This window comes from Bubalus kerabau, chromosome 12 (genome assembly GCF_029407905.1).
Source record: "Bubalus kerabau isolate K-KA32 ecotype Philippines breed swamp buffalo chromosome 12, PCC_UOA_SB_1v2, whole genome shotgun sequence".
Lineage (NCBI taxonomy): Eukaryota > Metazoa > Chordata > Mammalia > Artiodactyla > Bovidae > Bubalus > Bubalus kerabau.
The window spans coordinates 89,267,330-89,286,338 of NC_073635.1; the positions used below are offsets into that span (position 1 = coordinate 89,267,330).

The 19,009-nt window shown below is 55.0% G+C and overlaps 1 protein-coding gene across 5 annotated transcripts; it reads left to right on the forward strand.

Moving 5' to 3' along the window:
* The first annotated feature begins 5,598 nt into the window (after nucleotides 1-5,598).
* Nucleotides 5,599-17,883, forward strand: NAXD (NAD(P)HX dehydratase). 5 transcript variants are annotated; one of them, XM_055543026.1, is made up of 10 exons: nucleotides 5,599-5,753; nucleotides 9,140-9,290; nucleotides 10,048-10,093; nucleotides 10,780-10,868; nucleotides 11,572-11,680; nucleotides 13,410-13,460; nucleotides 13,541-13,645; nucleotides 14,393-14,513; nucleotides 15,469-15,589; nucleotides 16,578-17,883. In XM_055543026.1, exons 1-10 carry the CDS (start codon nucleotides 5,708-5,710, stop codon nucleotides 16,774-16,776), a joined length of 1,038 nt encoding a protein of 345 aa, XP_055399001.1. In that variant the 5' UTR covers nucleotides 5,599-5,707; the 3' UTR covers nucleotides 16,777-17,883. The 5 variants fall into 5 exon arrangements, with proteins under 5 accessions (XP_055399001.1, XP_055399002.1, XP_055398999.1 ...); XM_055543027.1 differs by having other exon boundaries at nucleotides 16,626-17,883; XM_055543024.1 differs by having other exon boundaries at nucleotides 5,660-5,874.
* The last annotated feature ends 1,126 nt before the right edge of the window (nucleotides 17,884-19,009 follow it).

A 19,009-nucleotide genomic window follows, 5' to 3' on the forward strand; every position in this document is an offset into this window, starting at 1 on the left:
CTCCGAAATTAGGACCCAGTGTGAGAAGCCTGGTCAGGTACCGAGACCCGGAGCTTGTCTTAATTTCCACAGAAGCGAAGCTGCACACCCCTCTCGCTGTACTGATCACGGAGACATCAGATGCGTTCCTCCGGCCTTTTGAGTTTAAGGCAGACAGTGTGGTCTCTGCTTTTCTCTAGAGTATTTATTGGTGATCTAAGTTGACATAAAACGCTATATCCTTATTATTCATCTTTCTAATTGCTCCTCACATCTCCTAGATGGAGGGTGATAAAACTTCAATGCTCAGATTTTTACTCAGTGACTCATGTGGCCTATAGAATAAGCAAATGATTTTCCTCCACAAACTTGGACTGCATCGTTTCTTCCCTACCTAATAAGTTGGTTGACTATGCCAACCATTGTTTTAAATTTAATAGTACCATACTCCCTAAGCATGATAAATGCAGCCTGGCTTCTCTCTCTCTTTTCTTTAACTTGCCCCTGAGTCAGCTACAAGAAATGACTCTGACCCATAAAATCGTTATGCTCACAAAGCAAACAGAAGGTCTAATCCTCTCCTTAAGATTCTTCACTAGGTCTCCCTGCTTCCTGGATTGGATTCAGATTCCTGGATCTCACGTTCAAGGCCACTTGCCAGTTTGCCAACACCTGCTTCAGGCTATTTATTCAAGACAGAATATAAGTGTGAATGTCAGACATCAACTCTTAGCAAGACCTGAAGATGTAATTTCTGCCAAGAAGAAAACATTTCGCAGAAACAATGGTGGATCAAGACTCTAGAAAGGTGTATGTTCCTCTCACTGCCAAGATAAAATTTCATAATTGACTCCTGAGTTCATTTCTAACTTACCTCCGGCAGAAGTTCTACTTGAATGACGTCTGAAGGATCAGACATAAATACAGAACTGTCTGGTAAGAATGGTTAGGTCTGGGCCAATTTGCAAAACTGCTTCAGAACTGATGATCATCCAAAATTACTCCCCTTGAGGACACTTCATCCTAGAGACAGACAGTCGAGGGTACTCCGGGTAAACGTGGAGCAACTGAAAAAGCTAACATCCCAGGATGAAGTGTCACCCGGAGCGCTGGGTGCAGCAAGCGATACAGCACAAGCTGAAATTTCTCCTGCTCAAAGCTGATGTGTGTGTGTGTGTGTCTGTGTGTGTGTCTGTGTGTGTGTGTCTGTGTGTGTGTGTGTCTGTGTGTGTGTGTGTCTGTGTGTGTGTCTCTGTGTGTGTGTGTCTGTGTGTGTGTGTGTCTGTCTGTGTGTCTCTGTGTGTGTGTGTCTGTGTCTGTGTGTGTGTGTGTCTGTGTGTGTGTGTCTGTGTGTGTGTCTGTGTCTGTGTGTGTGTGTCTGTGTGTGTGTGTCTGTGTGTGTGTGCGCGCGTGCCCTGAGGCGTATCCAGCTCTTTGCAGCACCAGGCTCCTCTGCCCAGGGAACTTCCCAGGCAAGAATACTGGAGCAGGTTGCCTTATTGCCCTCAGGGGATCTCTCCAACCCAGGGGTTGAACCCAAGACTCTTAAGTTTCTTGCATAGACAGGCCGATTCTTTACCACTAGCGCCACCTGGGAAGCCCAAAGCTAACCTAAATATTTTCCAATTGTTTAGGCTCTTAATATACTAGAGCTGTACTGCCCTGCATGGCAGACCGTGTGTGCCTATCTAAATTTAAGTTAATTCAAATGTAAAATTTAGCCCCTCCGTTGCACTGGCCATGTTCCATGGACTCCATTGACACGGAGGGCTCATGGCTACCGGGGTAAAAACACAGAGAACATTTCCATCATAGAAAGATGAAATGGACAACACTGTTGAAGTCTCCATTCCCAGGTATACTGCAAATGATTCCACCCTCAAGTAGGCCACTTTGGCATAAAGATCCTTCTGAGCTGAAGACAACTAGGAAACAGCAGACACCGGAGACGCTCTCTGCCCTCCACCTGCCCTGGGGAGGGGCTGGCCCTCTGTCCCACCAGGAAGGGAAGGACAACCTGTGCCTCCGGAGGCGGTGACCGAGCCAGGGCGTCGCATAGACTAAACCTCACCGGGCAGCCCGTGTCCCCAGTAGCGTCCCCAGGCACTACCTTTCCACAGTGTTCCACCCCTGAAAGCCCAAAACCTGTTTCCTTTGTCTCGTCACTTGTCCACGTTTACCATCTTTTGTTAAAATGGCATATATGCCCGCCCCCTCCTAATCATACTGCTTCTTTGGGTCTTTTTTTTCTATGAAGTCTCCTTTCATGGGAGAAAAGTTAAAATATTAACAACAAGTAGAATTTGTCTTTCCTCCTGTTCATCTGTCTTCTGTCAGTTTGAATCTCAGCCTTGCACCCTAACGGGCAGAGGAACAGCTTTCTTCGCTCTGTTACACAATTTGCCAAGAATAACTGAGAAATACAGCCTACTTTAGCAGAGGCTGAACCTCTGAGGTTGATGGAACTTATGTGTCTTAGGTACAGAGGGTATGTCCAATCTGGTGACATCACCCAGCCACCCTTCCAGGCGGTTTCTGTAATTTTATTCTGGATAAAAACTTCAATTGAAAAAAAGATGTAGGGGAGATATTTGAACCTTATTTGGCACTTGCTCCATTTAAATCCTAGATTATTGACAAAACCCAACCACATTTCTGTTCCTCTTACAGGACTTCAAAACAATATTATAAGTCACAAACTAAATCAAAGATAAAATATAAGCAAAATGTATTACTAGATTAAGCATGTATGTTTTGAGAGCTGACAGAAACATTAGAGGCTATCTAATCTAATTCCAATTTTTGGTGATGAAAACTCTATGACTCAGAAAGTTTAGACACCTCTCCCAAATTCTCCAAGCCATTGTGCAGGAATTAGATATCTTATATCCAGACAATGCAGCTTGTGTTTTTTCTTTGTGTTGTCACATGCTAGTAAAGAAATGATCAAAATTCTCCAAGCCAGGCTTCAGCAATACGTGAACCGTGAACTTCCAGATGTTCAAGCTGGTTTTAGAAAAGGCAGAGGAACCAGAGATCAAATTGCCAATATCTGCTGGATCATGGAAAAAGCAAGAGAGTTCCAGAAAAACATCTATTTCTGCTTTATTGACTATGCCAAAGCCTTTGACTGTGTGGATCACAAGAAACTGTGGAAAATTCTTCAAGAGATGGGAATACCAGACCACCTGACCACCAGAAACCTATATGCAGGTCAGGAAGCAACAGTTAGAACTGGACATGGAACAACAGACTGGTTCCAAATAGGAAAAGGAGTACGTCAAGGCTGTATATTGTCGCCCTGCTTATTTAACTTATATGCAGAGTACATCATGAGAAACGCTGGACTAGAAGAAGCACAAGCTGGAATCAAGATTGCCGGGAGAAATATCAATAACCTCAGATATGCAGATGACACCACCCTTATGGCAGAAAGTGAAGAGGAACTCAAAAGCCTCTTGATGAAGGTAAAGTGGAGAGTGAAAAAGTTGGCTTAAAGCCCAACATTCAGAAAACAAAGATCATGGCATCCGGTCCCATCACTTTATGGGAAATAGATGGGGAAACAGTGGAAACAGTGTCAGACTTTATTTTTCTGGGCTCCAAAATCACTGCAGATGGTGACTGCAGCCATGAAATTAAAAGACGCTTACTCCTTGGAAGGAAAGTTATGATCAACCTAGGTAGCATATTCAAAAGCAGAGACATTACTTTGCCAACAAAGGTTCGTCTAGTCAAGGCTATGGTTTTTCCTGTGGTCATGTATGGATGTGAGAGTTGGACTGTGAAGAAGGCTGAGCGCCGCAGAATTGATGCTTTTGAACTGTGGTGTTGGAGAAGACTCTTGAGAGTCCCTTGGACTGCAAGGAGATCCAACCAGTCCATTCTGAAGGAGATCAGCCCTGGGATTTCTTTGGAAGGAATGATGCTAAAGCTAAAACTCCAGTACTTTGGCCACCTCATGCGAAGCGTTGACTCATTGGAAAAGACTCTGATGCTGGGAGGGATTGGCGGCAGGAGGAGAAGGGGACGACAGAGGATGAGACAGCTGGATGGCATCACTGACTCGGTGGACATGAGTCTGGGTGAACTCCGGGAGTTGGTGATGGACAAGGAGGCCTGGCGTGCTGCGATTCATGGGGTTGCAAAGAGTCGGACACGACTGAGCGACTGAACTGAACTGATATATTATACAATTACATAAAATTATATATACAACTTTATATTATTATATTTTTGTCAGAAATGTGGGCCTTCTCAAGTCTTTGAGATTAGAGCTATTGAGAAAAGCCTGTCACTTCATTTACCGGTGGTTGATACATTAGTGTGCCAATGTGCATACACACACAGATAAATAAAACTAGATGTCTTATTTTCTCTCAGCCTAACTTCCGGATCAGGGATGAATAAGGTGAATCCCTTGATCTCAGAGTCAGCTCAGTGAGGCTTATTTGGTAAATGCGGGGAGAAAGGATGGAGAAATACGCTCCTGGATTTTACGCGAGAACACACACAGCGCCCTCTGCAAACGTGACCAACGTGAGGAGCACTTTCATCATCAGCGATTTTAATAATGATTCTGTTCCCTGATCTCATCAACCTGACCAATGAGAAAAGGCTGCAGTGACATTATGGAAGCCCATCCTCACCCTCCTCCTGATGCAGCAACAGCTGAGGCAGAAGATCAGTCATAGCTCAGCCGATCAGCACCAGAAGCCAAGTTTTCACTGACTATTTTATTGATGTTTTTAAGAAAGCTGCTGAGGGACTTCCCTGGTGGTTCAGCAGCTAAGACTCCATGCTCCTGGCGTAGGGGGCTGGGATTTGATCCCTGGTCAGGGAACTAGATCCTACATGCACCAACTAAGATCAATTCAGTTCAGTCGCTCAGTCGTGTCTGACTCTTTGTGACCCCATGGACTGCAGCATACCAGGCTTTCCTGTCCATCACCAACTCCCAGAGTTTACTCAAACTCGTGTCCATCGAGTCGGCGATGCCATCACACTATCTCATCTTCTGTCGTCCCCTTCTCCTCCTGCCCCCAGTCCCTCCCAGCATCAGGGTCTTTTCAAATGAGTCAGTTCTTCGCATCAGGTGGCCAAAGTATTGGAGTTTAAGCTTCAGCATCAGTCCTTCCAATGGATATTCAGGACTGATTTCCTTTAGGATGGACTGGTTGGATCTCCTTGCAGTCCAAGGGGCTCTCAAGAGTCTTCTCCAACACCACAGTTCAAAAGCATCAATTCTTTGGCGCTCGGCCTTCTTCACAGTCCAACTCTCACATCCATACATGACCACAGGAAAAACCATAGCCTTGACTAGACGGACCTTTGTCGGCTAAGATCTGGTGAAGCCAAATAAAGAAAATAAATACTTCTTAAAAACAAAACAAAACAGTCCTCAGGGACCGGCGGAGGCCAGCCCGTGGTGCAGCGGCCCGGGTCAGAGACTCCCGGGAGTGAAGCCCGCTTCCGGCTAGAGCGCGGGGCGAGCAGCTCGCACGTCCGCAGAGAGCTGTGACGCCTGCGGCCGCGCGGGGGCGGCCGGGAGCCCGGAAGTCCGCCGTAGCGGCGGTCCCCGAGGCGGCGCGGGGGCGGCCGGGAGCCCGGAAGTCCGCCGTAGCGGCGGTCCCCGAGGCGGCGCGGGGGCGGCCGGGAGCCCGGAAGTCCGCCGTAGCGGCGGTCCCCGAGGCGGCGCGGGGGCGGCCGGGAGCCCGGAAGTCCGCGGATGGCCGTGGGTCCCGGCTGCCGGGCGGTCCGGGGCTGCCGGCCAGGTAAGAGCGCTGCCGGCCTTCCGGGGCATGGCCGTCCGGGCAGGGGCCGCGGTCGCCGGCGCCGCCGTGGTGGCGGTGCTCTCGGCCGCGCTGGCGCTCTACGGGCCGCCGCTGGACGCAGGTACTCGGCCGCGGGCCCGGGCGGGGGGCGCCGCCGTGGGGGGCCCCCGGGGCGTGGGCGGCCGCCGAGTGACCCCGAGGGCCCGGCCTCGGCTGCCGAAGAGGCGGGAGGAGGAGCGGGGTGAACCGGACGAGCGCGTCCTCCGTCCCCACGAGTCTGTGGAGACGTTCTTCACACGGTCGGTTGGCCTGGGGCCCCCCTTGTCACGACGGAGTGGGGAGCCTGCCGCCCTCCGCCGCGGTAAAGAGGGGGCTCCGAGCCAGGCTCGCCCCGAGAGGGGCCGGAACGGGGAGACGCACCCTGGCCGTGCCCCTCGCAGCGGGCCCCCGGGGCGGCGCTCTGGGGGTGCTGGGCATCCCAGTTCCCCCAGCTGCTGCGCTCCCCCGGGCACGCCTGCCCGGGCCCTTCCGCCCCCTGCACGCCCCCGCCGCCACGGTTTGTCTGGAGATATTTTGTTGGTCGCTGTTTACCTAAAATCCATACATTCTGCTGTGGTCTGTCAAGATTTCTCTTTGAGTCTGCTTGAGGTTTCATCATTAGGCCGACTTGCTGAACTTTTTACCAGAAAAAAACCCAGAATTGCAGGTCACTGACTTCCCCTCCCGGCCTTATGGTATCTCCAGGTTAATTTAAAGATTGTTGTCACTGGTTCCAAATTAGCCACAGTTCACATGAAGTTGTTGGAGATCGCACAGTTGTGAGTGGCAAGTAACTCCAGAAAACAGCCCAGAGTAAAGGAATCTATTTACCTCTCCTCAGCTACATTCGTTTAACCCAAAAACCAGACAGCTTTGACCTGTTCCTCCAGATTCAGAATTGTATGAAGACAAATTGCTTAATGGGGTAAATTTCAAGTTGCCTCTTCTCAAGGCCTTTTTATCCTTAGGTTTGGTGTGCATGTTTCAGCATTTCTGTGGCAAAGTCCAAATGGTGTATGTTAGAGAGCTAGCTGAAACTTGCTTTTCTGTGGAGCATAGGGAAATTTAATTGATCTTCCTTTGGCTCTTTCTGAACACGTGTTCATCTCAGGTGAGTGTTATGGATGAGCAGTGTGAGTTGTGCTTTGCATTCATACGATTGCAGTTAACTAAAACTCCTGTACTTCTCAAGAGTGATATGATTTTTTTTTCCAGCAGTGATTTTTTTTTTTTAACCCATCACAGATTGCTTTCAGAAGGCACATGAGAAGCATTTGATTTGTCTTTTGGTTGGTGGTGTGATTGACTTTTTTTTTGATTAAATTTTTTTTCTGCCTGAAAATGACAGTATTTTGGTAAAATGCTGTGTTCTGCCCAGGCTTATCCATTCGTAACCGTGGCGTCTTCGCAGGTCTGTCCTGAGTCTCAGTTTCCTTCTCTGTAAAAGAAGGATAAACTGGCTTCCGCTAGAGTGAACCACGATGCTTTTAATTCATCAGACGTTTACTGAGTGGCTTATTTTGTGCCAGACTCTGTCCGGGGTGGTTGAGGGTGGAGTCCAGCCCTTAAGTCACAGGTGGGAACCCTACCTACAGCATTCTGCAGACGCTGAGGTAGAGGGGTAGTCTTAGGGGTATTTTGTGTGAAGCTAGGTGCTTAGATTAAAGTAATGGTAACTGATAAAGCCAGAACATTGTAAGGAACCCAGCGTAATCCTCGAGTGACTGGTAAGTTTAGGTTCAGCTTCTAGTCTTTAGAAAGCACCCGTGTTTACTGTTCTGGGGTATTTGGAGGGGCTGCCTTTCTCTGATGTGCTCACATTGACCAGTCATGTTCAAACAGGCGCCTGGAGAGCACTTGACCGCACAGAGGGCCGTCAGTGGTTGGCAGGGCTGCCCTTAAATTCTCCTGCAGCAGCTCAGGTTCCCGTCCTGCAGCTGGCCGGGGTGCCCACACAGCTGTGTCTCACAGCCACTGTGCACGCTGGGAGGACAGCGCATGGCTGGGGATTCGGGGTGCAGACGGGACCGAGGCGGGGGCGAGGAGTGAGAGCTGATTGTCGGCCCAGCACCTCGGTGGTGTGTCAGGTTGGACCGGAATCAAGGGTCAGTGGCTAGGCTGATGGTTGAGCAAACCTTCCTGTGCCTTTTCATGGCCAAAGGTTTATAGAGGTTCTGTTTGGAATTTTAATCCTGTATTGATTTGGAAGAAAGTGGGAAGGTGTTTGGTTGGATGGTAATTGATATTCTTTTTACATCTTGGGGTCTAAGCATCTGATGTATCAACTAAGGAGGCATTTACTCTACTCACTAAAGAATATTACTTGAATAATTTTGTTGAATGAAAAGTAAAACAGTATGAGCAATATTAAGATCAAGCTGTTTTGCCATATGGAGCTGAGTCAGCTTCTGGTCTTCACTTGACCTTATGACCCACGTGTAGTTTTTCTCCACTGCCAAGATAACGGGAAGATAAAAATGTTGGATGCCTTTTATGTGAAAGTGTTGTTCGTATCAGCACAGATCCTGTAATTCTAGAGAAAATGCGTGCTTTATTACCCATTTATACATTGGGCTCTACGGAACATAGAATTTCTCTCACAGTTGAGATGTTTTAAATAATATGGCAAAACATACAGCACAGGAAGTTTTTCAAGAAAGGCCGATTAAAATTGGCTGTTTATAGAAAGTTCAGGGATCAGACTATTTTAAAATGCTACTTTGGGGACTTCCCTGGCTGTCCCGTGATTAAGATTCCATGCTTCCACTGTGGGTCGGGGGGCACAGGTTCAATCTCGGGTCAGGGAACTGAGATCCTGTGTGCTTTGTGGCATGGCCAGAAAAGTGAAAAACCACTTTGAGCCCAGTGTAAGATGTGTTCTTTATTTAGAATGCCATTTCCCGTTGATTAGATACTTGATTTGTATCTTTACCTGAGTATGGGAGCCAAGACTAGAAAACTGAATCGGGAAGAACATGAACCTGTCTGGCCTGAATAGACAGTGGGAGTAACAAAGGGGGAGGGGGGACCTAATAAGCTTGCAGGAGGATTGTGGTGAGTATGTGTAGCTCAGTGAGCAGCAGTGCGCTTAGGAAAGCTTTCTCAAGGCTTAAGTAGGTTTTCAAGGCGTCTGATGGGTTTCAGAGCAAGTCTGGTACCTTAGCACAGCTGTTAGTGTTGTGTCATTTCTAACCTCATTTTGTTGTGGAAATGAAATCCTGAAACCGCTGAATAAAAGTCTGCAGCATTCATGTTAAGTCAGCTTTGGTAAGTATTTTGATTAATGTCTGTTTTTTTTATATATATTGATAGCTCTTTACTTTTCTGAACATTTTCCTGTTTTTCAGTGTTAAAAAGAGCATTTTCGCTGCATAAAGCACACTCAGTAAAGGACATGGAAAGCACTTTGCAGCTGGTGAGAAGCGTGGTCCCTGCCCTGACCACCAAGAAGCACAAAGGGCAGGACGGGAGGATCGGCGTGGTGGGAGGCAGCCGGGAGTAAGTGACGCAGCATCCACCCATCCGTCTGTCTGTCTAGCTGGACTCCAGGAATCATTTCCAAGTGTCAGCTGATACTATGGCAGTATTTTCCATGAGGAACGTTTGATTGAACAGCAGAGAAAGCAGGGGACCCTGACTGGGCGAGGGATCGTGGCCTCCGCTCGCTGTTGCTCTTGGGCTGGGTCCTGCCCCTGGGGCACCGGCCAGTCCAGGTGGTCCGTGGTCCCCTCGAGCACACTCCCTCTCTGCAGGGGCCTTAGGCGAACTCTCGCTGGTTTCTCAGACCTCCAGATTTTTTGCCTTTTGGTTTTTCCCCAACACGCGTCCCCACCCGTCCTCCTTGCCGACAGAGCCCCAGTCTTGTTCAGTCGGTATTGCCTTTTCTCTCACGTGCACCTGTGGGCATTTCCCGTAACTCCAGTGCTTTCTACGTCTCTGTTAGTCTAGAGAGAAGTGTCGTCTTTATAATGTTAAGTCATCTCATCAAGTGTCTATCTCTGCTATACTTTAACAGGTTTTAAATTTTTCCCTGTACAATTACCATGTGTTTATAAGGTTAATTCCTAGAAAGTTTATGATTTTTGCTGATATTGTAGATACTATTATATTTTGCAATTAATTATTCCTGGAATTGAAAAACTTTTTTCAGTTGATAGAAATCTTGCTGAACTAGTGTGTGCTAGGAGACAGGTTTCTGTTGAGGTCTGGGTAGTGCTTGCCTCATTCTCACTTTTGACTGTAAATATTTCCTTAGGTACACTGGAGCCCCCTATTTTGCAGCAATCTCAGCTCTCAAAGTGGTATGTTTGCTTATAGCTTCTTTGTTAGGATTTTTTTAGTGAAAACGTCGGATCATTTAAATATGACTGCAGCAGATGTTTTCTGACAGAAATCTAAATAACGTTTCCGGTAACCCCGGGTGACAGACACGTTTAAATCTACGCTGACCTTTTGTGTAGCCACAGAGTAACTCAGATGGGGACTCATTTTTCTCTTAAATTCAAGTTTTATTAGAAGTGCTCCTTGCCACAGTGATCGCGGGCTGCCTTTTCAGGCCTCGCACAAGCAGTGGACACCTTTTCACCGCGGCCACTGCCTGGGCATTTTGATCACGCGCATCCCGAAGGCCTGGTGGCCCGGGGACCTGAGGTGGACCCTGCAGCCCGCAGACCTCACGGTGACGCCGCCTGGTGGCTGGCGCCCTGCCCCTCACTCAGTCGCTCAGTCATGTCCGGCTCTTGGCGACCCCCTGGACTGCAGCACGCCAGGCTCCTTGGGTGGCGGCAGTGTCCGCCTTTCCTTCCAGGCCTTTCTCAGGCTCTGCCGCTGGCCAGCGCCCTCTCATCCACCTTGTGCTGGGTGGGCGAGCCGCGGCGGCCAGCGCGCCTGCAGACTGTGCTGCGGGTCGGGATGGCTGCGGAGGGCCGCACGCTCTGCGGGCTGTCAGGCGAGCCCGGCCTGAGCCGCCTGCTGTGCCCTCCCCCAGGGCGCGGATCTGTCCCACGTGTTCTGCACCCAGGAGGCCGCGCCCGTGATCAAGGCCTACAGCCCGGAGCTGATCGTGCACCCCATTCTGTGAGTGGGGCGGGGGCCACGGGCGTCCCCACACAGGGAACGCGGGGTGCGCGCAAGGCAGGTGCGCTTGTGCGTAGTCTGGGGGCGGGCAGTGGCACAGGGCGTGGCGTCCAGTGCAGCCTGCAGACGCGGGGAGGTGCGGAAAGGGTGTAGCAGCTCCCGCTGGAGGCGCTCCGCATGGGCGCTCAGGACGGGTCAGGCGACCGGACGGTGGTCGTGAGCCTCATCTTAGGGGCTCTGGCTTTCACTTATATGAGACGGGAGCCCACGGTTTCCTCAAGTGCCCACCTGGCTTTCTGAACGTCACAGAGGCTCTGCTGGAGCCTGATGCTTTAAAAGGCTTGTCAGGCCACTGTGTTGAGAATAAGCCCTTGGGGCCCAGGGGGAGGCACTTGTCGGGTCCTGGGGGTGCCCTGCGGAGGAGAAGGGCCGGGTGGATGGTGTTTAAATTGGGAGGCAGGGGTGTGGGTAGCAGGGGAGGGCCTGGTGTGGAGGCAGCAGGGAGCAGATGGGAGTGGGGGGCGGTGGGCATGGGGGAGGCCAGGAGGGCGTCCTGCAGCTGGGTGGACGGTCCTGGAGGAGCCCCGGCTCGGGTCCTGGGACAGGAAAAGGACCCTGGGGGAAATCCGCCAAAAGTCTGTATTTTGATTAGTAAAGGAAACAAGCATGAAAATAAGCCACTGGGGCATCTCTTCTTGTTCAGGGATGGCCCGGAGGCTGTTCGCGACGTGGAGCAGTGGCTGCCCCGACTGCACGCCCTCGTGGTGGGGCCCGGCCTCGGCAGGGATGACGCTCTGCTGGAAAACGTCAAGGTAACCGCGGCCTCTCCCAGGAGACTGCTCTGGTCACGGGAAGTCTGATGCGCATCATGTCTCCTGCTGCTTGTCGTCCTGTGAGGCTCGTGGTGGGGGAGTTGGGGTTTGGGGACGGAGGAGGAAGGGGTGTGAGGAGAGATGCACGTAGAGCAAGACTGCGCCAGGCGCGGGCCCTCGTGCTGTGGCTGGGGCGGCCACTGCGGGTCCCGCCGTGATGCGGGTCCCAGTGTTGGGGCCGAGTGGTGTTCGCAGTGGCCCGGCTTGGGTCAGGCTCGTGGTGCCCTCCCTGCCAGGGCCGCCAGCAGCCTGCTCAGCTCGCGGTCTGGCGCTCCTGTTAGGGCAGCGTGCCCTGGTCACAGAGAGCCACGTCTGCGGAGCACTCTGCACGGGCCTGGTTGGCGCGGGACTCAGAACAGCTGGTGCCCGGGGGCGTCCCTGTCACTGTGACCCGGGAGAGGGTCTGTGACGCTGGCGCCGACAGTCGGACCAGTCATCACACACGGTGTGGTCGGGGGCGCCCCTCTGCAGCCTCTCGGCACGTGTGGTCGGGGGCGCCCCTCTGCGGCCTCTCGGCGCGTGTGGTCGGGGGCGCCCCTCTGCAGCCTCTCGGCGCGTGTGGTCGGGGGCGCCCCTCTGCGGCCTCTCAGTGCGTGTGGTCGGGGGCACCCCTCTGCGGCCTCTCAGCGCGTGTGTTCTTCTGGACCCACAGACTCACTGCCGGCCCCGCAGGGACCGAGCTGCCGAGGGCGGCGACTGATGCAAGGGGGTGCTTGTTTACACGCAGTCCGTGTGGAGGGCCTGTCCTCACCCGCCCAGATGGCGAGCACGCAAGCAAACTTTGACATGTTATCTGTCTGGAATACTTTTCATCTTTTCTTAGAACCATCTTACAGACACGTGGGCTGTGCTCAGTCAAGGAATACTGTATCTAAAATACTAAAATAAAAGTGATTTTTATAGACACGTGAAAACATAATCTGTATCAAGAGGGATTGGGGGTGAATTTAAGGTGATGAAAGTCGGGGTTCTCTGTGCTTCAAGTTCTTTGTTATTTTTAAAAATTCATAATAAAACCTTTAGTGTGTTTATCTTTAAAAAAAAATAAAAGCTACTCTGCAGCGTGTGAGTTAGAGGTTGGGAGTGAGCCAGCGTAGACCTGCTGGAGCGTCTGTGGCACGGACCGGGCCCCAGCTAACGCGCGGGCCTGCCCTCTGCTCGCCCCTCTCGGCTCCCCTGGTGCTGCCCAGGCACAGACAGTTAGTAGGTCTTTCCTGAGCGAGGTCGCCGTCTGGTGTGAGCTGTGCAACAGCCTGTCTGCAGCCAGGCAGAAAGGGTATGGGGCTCCTTTCTCGGTTGATGAAAAGGTCATCCTGAAGCTGATCGTGGTGATGGCTGCAAACTGTACACTTGAAATGAATGAGCTGAATGCGTGTGAAAATCTCATACATTACGACAGGAAAACCCCTGGCCGCGCGGCCACCTCAGGGAGGCAGAGGCCCGGCCGCGCGGCCGCCTCAGGGAGGCAGTTTCTCCGGGACCCAGCGTCCTGCTTTCCTTCAGCGATTCCGGCAGGAGGTGTGCGCGGCGGCGTGCTCACTCACGGAGCGCAGCCGCGTGGCTTCGTGTGCTCACAGAGTTCGCACCATAGCCGCAGTCAGTTCTAGGACACGTGCATCAAGCCAGAGAAGAGCCTTGCTCACTGCTTAGCTGCCTTCCTTTCTTGCAGGGCATTCTAGAAGCATCCAAGGCCAGGGGCATCCCCGTGGTCATCGACGCAGTGAGTATGGCCCCTGCCCTGCCCTCTCCTCACCACAGCCCCTGCGGCTGCTCCTGAATGACCTGAGTCCTCGTCCGCAGGACGGGCTCTGGCTTATCGCCCAGCAACCGGCCCTCATCCAGGGCTACCGGAAGGCGGTCCTCACCCCCAACCACGTGGAGTTCAGCAGACTGTCCGAGGCCGTGGTGAGTCAGCCAGCCACGGCAGGTGACCGTGTGCACTCCACGGCATCCTCTGGTCAGCGTCCTTGACAGGGTGAAAGCTGGGTGGTGGACTCGGGGGTCAGCCCGGCCTCTGGGCCCCCCTGGGTGATTGCTTCGTCCCTGCCCTGTGTCCCCTCCTCTAAGAGGTGGGGTAGGACGGGGTCCACGTCATAGGGTTTGCGAGGACGAGATCAAACCGCACTACTGACCCCACAGCATGGGGCTAGGTGCTGCCGTCTGCACGCTGCTGAGAGCCTGAGGGTCCCTCCGTCGGCCCTCGCTCCGCGCGGTTCCTCCACACCTGCGGCTCTGCCTCCGTGGATTTGGCCAGCCTGATTGTAGTTACTGTGGAAGAAAGCCCACGTGTAAGGACCGTGCCATTCACACCACAATGGTTGAAGGGTCAGCTGCGTCTGTCCACCAGCGTCCTTACGTGTTGCCCATGTGCGTCTGCTCTTTGTCCTTCAGAGCTGTCATTCGGGCAAACCTGCAGACTCCGTGCCGTGGGCCGGGGTCCTGACTCTGCCGGGACCAGGTCGGGGCAGGCGCCCTGCGGTGTTTCTGCCCTGAGGGCTGTGTTACTGTCCGCCTGGAGCATGGGTGGTCTGGGCCTCAGGGCTGAGCTCGTCGGGCTGTTGGCAGGTGCCCCGCAGGCCCCCAGACGAGTCGGAACCCGGGCAGACGGGCTCTTCCGTGTCCAATGAGCACCGTGTCTCTGGTCCTGTCTAGCTGGGGGCACCCCTGGATGGCGGGGACCGTCACGGAGCTGTGCTGAGACTCAGCCAGGCCCTGGGCAACGTCACCGTGGTGCAGAAGGGGGAGCAGGACATGATCTCTGACGGCGAGCAGGGTGAGTGGCCACAGACGTCACACCGCGTGTCAGTTGGCACAGCCATGCTGGGCACCAGCCCCAGGAGGACCGCTTGTCCGCACCTCAGGAAGCCTGGCTTTGTCCTGTTTCTCGGTGTTCTGCACAGGGAGGTGGTCTCGATGGGGCGTGCTGGCTCGGGCTGGCCCCAGCGTGGCGGCTGATGCTCCTTCCCTGCCGTGTGCAACGGCCCAGGGAGGGCCGCCCCCCCCCTCACTGCAGACAGACACGGGGACTGAGTGTCTCCCTGCTGCTTGTTAAGTTTTACAAAAGCACCCAGAAAGTGGAGACGCCAAGGAGCGGCCGGTAGCGCGGGAGCCCCCAGGCACCAAGCACAGCCTTGGGGGCCGCCTGCCCGTGTCCTCACCGGGTCTCCGGGCTCAGTGTGTAACGCCTCTGCTCCCTGCAGGGTCCTCCTGCTCTTGCAGTCCCCCGGAGGCACCAGGCCCAGCAGGCAGTGACCAAACAACTGGACACGCAGGGCTGCTGACCGGGTCATGGGAACCAGGAGGCAGAGAAGCACAGGCTTGGGCACATGTGTGCACTCGCACACACACACTCACTACAGACACACGCACTCACACACCACACACGCGCACACACGCTGGACAGGAGACGCAGCGAGCATTCTCCTAGGGACCCTGAGGCCTGTGGGTCCTTCAGATGCTAGAAGGTCCTCTGATCCCTGACACAGTCAGAGTCATGACTGCTTCAGACATTTTCAAAGAAACAGAAACTTCTCACGGTGCAGACAAGTCCCAGCCGGGGCGCCACCAGCTCCGAGTCTCCTGGAGGACAGGGGCCCTGGGGGTGGGCGTGCTTGTCCCCTCAGACCCTGGGTGCTGCTTGGGGGGCGGCGGCCTGCCGTACTTGCCTGGAGGCTGCCGCATGGGGATGGGGGGTGGAGGGCGCCCCCAATGCGTCCTCTTCTCCGCAGTGCTCGTGTGCAGCCAGGAGGGCAGCGGCCGCAGGTGCGGGGGGCAGGGGGACCTCCTGTCGGGCTCCCTGGGTGTCCTGGCACACTGGGCCCTCCGTGCCGGCCCCCAGAAGACTGGCGGGTAAGTCCCGTCTCGTTCCTCCTGTTTCAGCAGCTCGTGCGTATAGTAAGGAGCAGACTGGAATGCTCCCGGTGAAACACCGGTGTCATGGGGAGAGCTCCCAGGCCTGGCCGGGTTGATCCCTGCCACTGGTCTGGCCACAGGAAGCAGCCCCACCCCCCTGGCTGGATGGCCTCCGGGGCACAGGTGGTTCTCTCTGCTCCCACCCCTGCTGGTATGGGAGACGCTGCCTGGGGCTCTGCAGCACCTGCTCTCAGAACAGCTGTCATGGTGGGGGACACGCAGGCGGGGGGGAGCTCGTGTTGACAGATGAGTCTCCACGAGGCAGCCGGGCTCTGAGCTGGGGGGCCCCTCCCCAGATGGTGTAGAGGGAGCTGGGGCACCCCCACCCCTTGGGACCTAGACCTCTGCTCTGCACCCATCCTGGCCACAGTGATGGTGCCAGGCTGCAGGGTCACCGCAGACCTGACCGGCACACCCGTGGGGTGTGTACAGACAGGGTGCTGGCGGGTCCAGCGAGGCAAGCAGGTGTCCCTGGGGGTCTGAGCGATGTGGCCAGCAGGTGTCCCCCGGGGGGTCTGAGTGACATGGCGAGCAGGTGTCCCTGGGGGTGTGAGTGACGTGGTGAGCAGGTGTCCCCAGGGAGGTCTGAGCAACGTGGCCAGCAGGTGTCCCTGGGGCGGGGGGGGGGGGTCTCAGCAATATATCAAGCAGGTGTCCCTGGGGGTCTGAGCGACATGGCTAGCAGGTGTGCCCGGCCTCAGCATCCTCCAGGTCCTAGAACACAGTGGGCGCTGACGCTGAACAGGTGCTGTGTGTGGTCACCTGGGGCGACAGCGGTGTCCTGACCCTTCCCACATGCACAGCTGTTTCTGACGCTCATCCGTCAGGATCGTCCATATCCCGGTGACCAGCTGTGGTCACTGTAGGGAGGCTGCCTCGGAGGCCCTTAGACTTGAGCTTACCAGCGTGGGTCCCGGGATGGCAGGCAGGACGCGCAGGGTGCGGTGGCCGCCCCTGAGACCTCTCCCTGCAGGCCCAGCCCGCTGCTCGTGGCCGCCTTCGGCGCCTGCGCCCTCACCCGGCAGTGCAGCCAGCAGGCCTTCCAGAAGCACGGACGCGCCACCACCACCTCCGACATGGTCGCCGAGGTCGGGCCCGCCTTCCACAGGCTCTTTGAGGCCTGAGCCGGAGCCACTGGAGGGCAGGTGCCGTCTGCCCGCGTCCTCCGAGAGGTCTGCGCTGTGCAGGTTGACACGACGACACTTTGGAACTTAGCGCTTTCTGCCTAAACTGATACGCAACGGTGTTGGTGAACTTCCCTCAGCCTCTGCGGCGTCAGAAAAGAACGTAGAGCATCGTGTGACGAGAGTCTGACAGCGGCTCAGCTGGGCCGTGGGCTCCGCTGCTGCCTGGAGCGGACCCCGCGTCTGAGTGTCGTGTTCCTGCGAGAAGGGCCCTCACTAGCAGGCCTCCTGGGGGTCCCGTCTCTCGTTCCCAACTGTGTGTGAATCATGTTTTCTTTTTAAGTTGAGGTCCCGCAAAGGCTGTGGTGTTCATTCTTTAGCTCATTTTGGCGTTTTAAACAGTTATTAGGTCGGACACATCCAGGCAGAAATATTCAGCATCGGTTGGTTAATTGGCTGAAGTTTTCCGGAATAGTCAGTGATCTGTCAGAACTGGAAATGCTGGAGGCCCCTGGGAAAACCACCGAAGGAAATGACGAACCCCGCCCCCGAGTGTGCAGGGCAGCTCTGGGACACCTCACTTTCACGTGTCCATGCAAAGGCGGGCGTGGTGACAGGCCCACGGAGAGGGGTGCCCAGGGCTCCCAGGTCAGGTCCCCGGTGGGGGCCCAAGCTGCCCTGCACCCGCTGCTGGGGCAGGACAGCGGGGCCTCTGCCTTGGGGCAGGGTGGGGGCTGCTCTTGGGAACATTTAGAACGCGTGCTCTCTCTACTGAGTTGTCTTGTCGGCATGGGGTCGGCCTGCGTGGCGCTTGGTGGCCCGTCTTGTTTCTCCAAGGGGTCGATTACAGCCCTGAGTGCGCTATCCATGTGCCTTCTGCAGGGCAGGCCTGGCCCGAGTCCGTACATCTGTCCTCAGTGATCCCTGCTCTGTGTTCAGACAAAAGATCCCACTTGCTTTGAATAGGCTGGAGTTAAGGTTTCTTTAAAATTGTGGATCGCTTACACCTAATGGTAGAAAAGCTTCACTGCTGTCATGGACCTTTCTTCCTTTGGGGAATTACACCTAAATCCAGTCATTATTAAAAGGCAGATGTGGTTGATTTCACTGGAGAGAGTTGTGTATTTTTTTCTCAAACAGCCAGAATTCACCTTCAGTTTGGTCCTCAGCGAGGACGTTCTCAGACACGGGGATGAATACACAGCTGCCCAACCAGCTGCCAGTGCGGTCCACGGGTGCCTGTCATGCTGCTAAAGCAGAGTGATCAGCCCGGCATCAGCAGCTTCTCCGCATGGAGGACATAAGGCAGCAGTCACAGGAACCACTGCGTCTCTGCACCCCTCTGCTTGACGGGGCAGCTGGGCGATGCTCCTGAATGGAGGGAGTGCCTGCCCCCTGGCTCCTCTGCAAACCCGGGCGTTCACCAGCTCCAGGCAGGACACCACCCCCCAGGACAGTGGCCCCCGGGGCAGGTCCGGCTCGGCCGTCGGCCAGTCCCCTGCAGGACTGAGCGCCTGTCAGCCTCCCCCAGGGGCCGGCCACCTGCCCTCGGGGGTTTCACTCTGCTCGGCAGGGTCCCTCGCCGCAGGCCAGCTTGTGGACGGGCCCCTCCTCTAGAACAAGGGTCCCTGCCTGTTGGGGTAGCAAAGTCGGTGATGAAGTTAACGTGGCTGCCAGGCTGTCCTGCTGCCCGGGGCAGAGCCATGGACCAGTTCTGGACGAACTGGGAGCCTGGCTGAGAGCCGGAGCAGCAGGCGGGCCCCCCGTTTCCTGCCGGTGCCCTGCACAGCTGGGGCTCCCCGCCTGCGACAACAGGGAGACAGGGCGAGGCCGCCGGCCACTCATTCCCTGCTCACCCTGCCGGCTCCCACCGCGCCACCCAGACACCCTCACACAGCCCTGGCCCCAGGGCGTCTGCTCGGGCTGGTACCCCAAGAACCAGTGTTGAGGGAGCGTGGTGCGTGGGAGCTGGGCGCCTGCGGGGGCTTCCTCTGCTACGCTTCCCTGGGGAACGGGTTACTGTCACCAGACCCAGCACATGCAAACTGACAGACCCAGGCCGACACTGCCCCTCACGCAGGGTCCAGGTGACCCTGGGCCAGGGTCACCCTGCCCACCCTCCCCAGGATCCCGTGTGGGGCTTCCGTCCCATCTCCAGGCTGAGATCGCACTGAACTGCGTCGGTGCTGAAAGGAAACCCACTCTGCAGCACCTCTGCTCACACCAAAGGGGT

Coding starts and splice junctions, on each gene's coding strand:
- NAXD (XM_055543024.1), top strand. CDS start 5,781: ATGGCCGTCCGGGCAGGGGCCGCGGTCGCCGGCGCCGCCGTGGTGGCG. Junction 5,875..9,139: donor CGGGCCGCCGCTGGACGCAG/GTACTCGGCCGC, acceptor CCTGTTTTTCAG/TGTTAAAAAGAGCATTTTCG. Junction 13,461..13,540: donor TCCCCGTGGTCATCGACGCA/GTGAGTATGGCC, acceptor CCTCGTCCGCAG/GACGGGCTCTGGCTTATCGC.